Source organism: Corylus avellana, chromosome 11 (assembly GCF_965113065.1).
Source record: "Corylus avellana chromosome 11, dhCorAvel1.hap1.2, whole genome shotgun sequence".
Lineage (NCBI taxonomy): Eukaryota > Viridiplantae > Streptophyta > Magnoliopsida > Fagales > Betulaceae > Corylus > Corylus avellana.
The window spans coordinates 2,219,782-2,223,959 of NC_142500.1; the positions used below are offsets into that span (position 1 = coordinate 2,219,782).

The 4,178-nt window shown below is 30.8% G+C and overlaps 1 protein-coding gene across 1 annotated transcript; it reads right to left on the reverse strand.

Moving 5' to 3' along the window:
- Positions 1 to 483: 483 nt before the first annotated feature.
- LOC148582983 (pseudo histidine-containing phosphotransfer protein 2-like) lies at positions 484 to 2,591 on the reverse strand. The gene is made up of 6 exons (XM_088511761.1): positions 2,532 to 2,591; positions 1,697 to 1,827; positions 1,470 to 1,538; positions 1,253 to 1,324; positions 661 to 733; positions 484 to 555 (listed from the first exon to the last, which is right to left on the reverse strand). The coding sequence occupies exons 1-6, from the start codon at positions 2,589 to 2,591 to the stop codon at positions 484 to 486; spliced, it is 477 nt and encodes a 158-aa protein (XP_088367887.1).
- Positions 2,592 to 4,178: the final 1,587 nt, after the last annotated feature.

Genomic DNA, 4,178 nt, shown 5'->3' on the forward strand with positions numbered 1-4,178 from the left:
GTTAATAAAGTTAAACATGTGCAATAAAGTTGTTCTATTGCATTGTGTAGGGCGATTTATGGAGAGTTTGTTCGGGTCCATCCATTTGGATACGACTCTATGCAATCGTGTCCCCATTTACTCAAATTACAGAAGCACCTATCCAAGTGCCCTCCTGATCACATGGAGTAATTTTTGTCCCAAAATTGATGTTGTAGTGTAGAGCAGGGAAAGAAAGAGTATTCCACATAAGTCCCAACACAATAGCATAAAAGGGTCTTAATTTTTAGGTTATATAGAAGTAACCTTTATTACAAACAAACTTGGTAAGGAATCTAGTTCCCACAAACCTCGTTCCGGGAAACTAGTTTTCAACCAAATGTTATAAGAAAAGTTAAGCAATAGGCACATAGCACAAGGAAAATTGCCTAGTTTTTATTCACTATATATTATTCGAGAATTATGGAAATGATGAATTTGTACACAGATGTAATCCACCAAATACTACTTGTTCTTGTCAACCATGTCTTCATTGGGGCCACTAGATGATGTGCTAGATTTGTACTGTTGCAACAACTGCAAAATGAACAAAAAACAAACCACCATATAACTTATTTATTCTAAATTAAGTAAGAAAATTCAATGTGTTTGTATGTGCGTGTGTTAGAGAGAGAGAAATACCTCTAGATAAGGTTCCAAATTTTTCTTCAGAGTGTCAAACTCTTGTTTCAAGTTCGGAAATCCAGCCTTACAGCTGTTTATATATTCATGAACAAGTTAATAATTTCTTATAATGCTTTAGCATTTGTATCAATGTAAAGTATGAGCAACATTAATTGTATATTTCCAATATTTTCTATGAGTTAATCTCACTCCTATAACTGTATGACTTACGTTTGAGAGGTGTTACTTCAATCTCGCATTGAACATAATCATTAACTTTTGAATAATACTATTTAGCATATTGTTATACTACAATCATACAACTGAGATGCCGTGACAATGAAAATCAACAATTTTTTTTTTTCACAAATGCTGATTTAATGACTGATTTTCATGCCACGTCATCAAGTTATATAACAATCACACACACACACATATATATATATATATATATTAGTTACTAAATAACATTAATCATAAATTTTAGTCTAAAATCATATTTGAGAAAGAAATATAAGCAGATAAAAATATATCTATTTTGTATACCAAATTATTAAGGGCTAAAAAAAAAAAAAAAAAATTCAAGTTGGGCAAGTACTATAAACATTACCCCTCCACGTCGCCTATCGTGCAACCATACAGTATTTTATCGACTTCATTAGTCACCTTATTAGCACCAAAGCTGCAAATAAAAATAATATTTGAATTAATAATAGTGAGAAAAGAAAACCGAAAATACTAAAAAATAAGAGGGATTATAATTTCTAGTTTCTCCTTTAATTTATATGTTATTTGTTGAGGGATGTGTTATTTTTTAATGCAAGTACCTGGCGCTGCTGCCTCTTAATTTAACAAGACACCTTTCTAGATTTAGAAAATCGAGGGGGTTTGCCTCCCTATGAACACAAATAAAAGCCCAAGATTATTATTGATATTATTTGATTGCTATTTATAAACTAAATAAAAAATAAAAATAAAAATAAAAATTTGATGAGAATAGAAAAATTAAGTATGTTTAATTGAAAGAGAACCAATTTCATATTATGCCACTCACAAGGTTTGTTCTAAGGCATCTATATTCTTTGGCGTCTCACTCAAATACAAATTGGCAATTGTCACAATAAAGTTTGGATTGTCTGCATCCTCCGTCTCCTCCACTGTAGTGAACATGTCATTAAGGATTTCCTGCAATAACCCACATTGTACGTAATATATTTGGATAACTTAACTAGATCATTATGTCATCATTTAACTTTAAACGACAATAAAAGTAAAGTAAATTTATGTACGTTGTTTTCTGTTTAAATGACTACAAATGGCATAATTTCATCGTCGTTTTATGTAGATGACGAGAATGATATTTTAAATGACAAAATTCAGTGATGAAACGACGAGAATAAAAATGCTTCTCGTTGTTTGCATAGAAATGACAAGAATGAGATATATGAAAACGAAATAGGTCTCAATCAAACAGCAAGCCTCGCTCTCTCTCTCTCTTCGAACGAGCCCAACCACCTTGACGCCGCCACCCAATATTTGTCTAATTAACGTCTAATGATTTTCATGAATTCGGTCCTTAACCATTCAGAGCAAATAATTATACGGTAAACAATAAGGCAAGGAAATGTAAAACTGTAGATTAAATTGAAAGTTATATATCCAACAAATCGTCTGACTAACCACCCATTAAAAGAAATTGTCTAAGTTAAGGAGTATTAATTAATTATAAGACGTAGCCAGAAAATAAAAACATGCCTATCTCCTATTCACAAGGTAGAAAAGGAGGAACAAAAAGCCTATATTAATATTGAAGATGAAGGGAAAACTAATTAATATCAACATTTTTTTTGAAAAAAAAAAAAAACCAACAACAAAAAAGAGTGAAAAACCTCATTAAAGAGGGATTCCTTCATGGTGGCAATCTGTTGTTCCAATAACTTCTTATCCATTCCCGCAAACAAAAGAGAGATTAATATAATAGAACTTGTTTAAAGGCTTGAATGCCAAAATGGGAAGCCAATGAGGAGAATATATAGGGAGAAGAAATAGTTAAAGGAAAACATATATATGTACGTGCTGTAGCAATCAATCAAAGTATACACTAAAAATGTATGACTAACTAGGACATACCGACTATGTGATAAGTAATCATTCAAAAATATAACACAACAATTATGTGATAAGCAATCATCTAAGAAATATGACATTTGGTGAAATAGACAATTTCCATATTAGTAAAAACAAAAACAAAAAAAAAAAAAACAAAAAAAAAAAATCTTATTTTAAGTATCTAACTAATAAATATGCTTAAGAGAGTGTACAATATCTTTGTATCTTCTTCATCGATCACGAAACAAATGAAAAGAAAATAATTGGTTTTGTTTGGTAAAACTTTTTAGAGCGTGTTTTCTATTTTCTTGTGACTTAACATAAAAGAGAATTTAGTTTTGAATATTTTATGTTTTAAGTTATTTGTTAATGTTTTTTTTTTTTTTTGGTAAGAAAAACCAAAAAAAAAAAAGAAAAAAAGAAGAAGAAGTGCTAATTAATTTGTGTGGCCAAACGAGTCCAATGGGCGCATGGTGCAGTTGGCTAAACAAATCAACTGGTTAATAGTGAACATAGCATACAAAAACACCAAAAATGGGGAACATTCAAATTAACTTAAGATAGGCATTGTTTCCCGTTAAGATAAACAATTTAATTAATTTTAATATTTTTAGCCTTATACGAAATATTCTCTTTATTTCCCTACTTTGCACTACAACTTCAATTTTGAGACCACAGTTTCATGCAATAAGACAATCCCATGTGAGAGGGCGCTCAGACATGTGCTTGGATAATTCGAGTAAACAGGGTTATAATTGTGTGGGCACGTACTCAAACGGATGGGCCCAAACAAACGCTCACATAAAATGCCCTAAGCAATGCAATAGAGCAATTTTATTGTACGAGTTCAACTTTATTAGCCAACACCGTTAATTGGAAAATGTGTAAAAAAGAAGAATAAGGACATATCAATAGGGAATTGAATACTTGTCCATAAAATTAGCCCATGCTTCAATGTAGGCTTTCAATCTCTAAACAATAAGGACGAGGCACAATCAAAGCCATTAACTCTCAGAGCACTAAGGTGAAATCAACTTTCTCATCGAACTGTTGCGGGTAGCCGCTCTATGATCTTGCAAAATTAGGCACAATCAATTACAAAATACAAAGATATAAGTAAAAACAAATAATATAAATTGTGATGGGCCTTTTTTTTTTTTTTTTTTTTTTCTAATTCCTATGGTTATGAGCTTTTTGTAATATTTTATGTACAATTCACAAGTTTTGCCAGTTATCCAAAAGTGTAATGCTATATAGTAGATTCTCATACGACTGACATACAACTATGATAATGTGACAGTAAATATCAGTCTTTCAATCAACAATGACTTGTAAAAATAAAAATCAATAGTTGATATTCTGTCACATCATCATAATTGCATGTCAGTCATATGAAAGTCTATTAAAAATAATTTATCTATCCAAAA

Coding starts and splice junctions, on each gene's coding strand:
- LOC148582983 (XM_088511761.1), bottom strand. CDS start 2,591: ATGGATAAGAAGTTATTGGAACAACAGATTGCCACCATGAAGGAATCC. Junction 1,539..1,696: donor GATGCCTTAGAACAAACCTT/GTGAGTGGCATA, acceptor TTGTGTTCATAG/GGAGGCAAACCCCCTCGATT. Junction 734..1,252: donor ACGATAGGCGACGTGGAGGG/GTAATGTTTATA, acceptor ATATATAAACAG/CTGTAAGGCTGGATTTCCGA.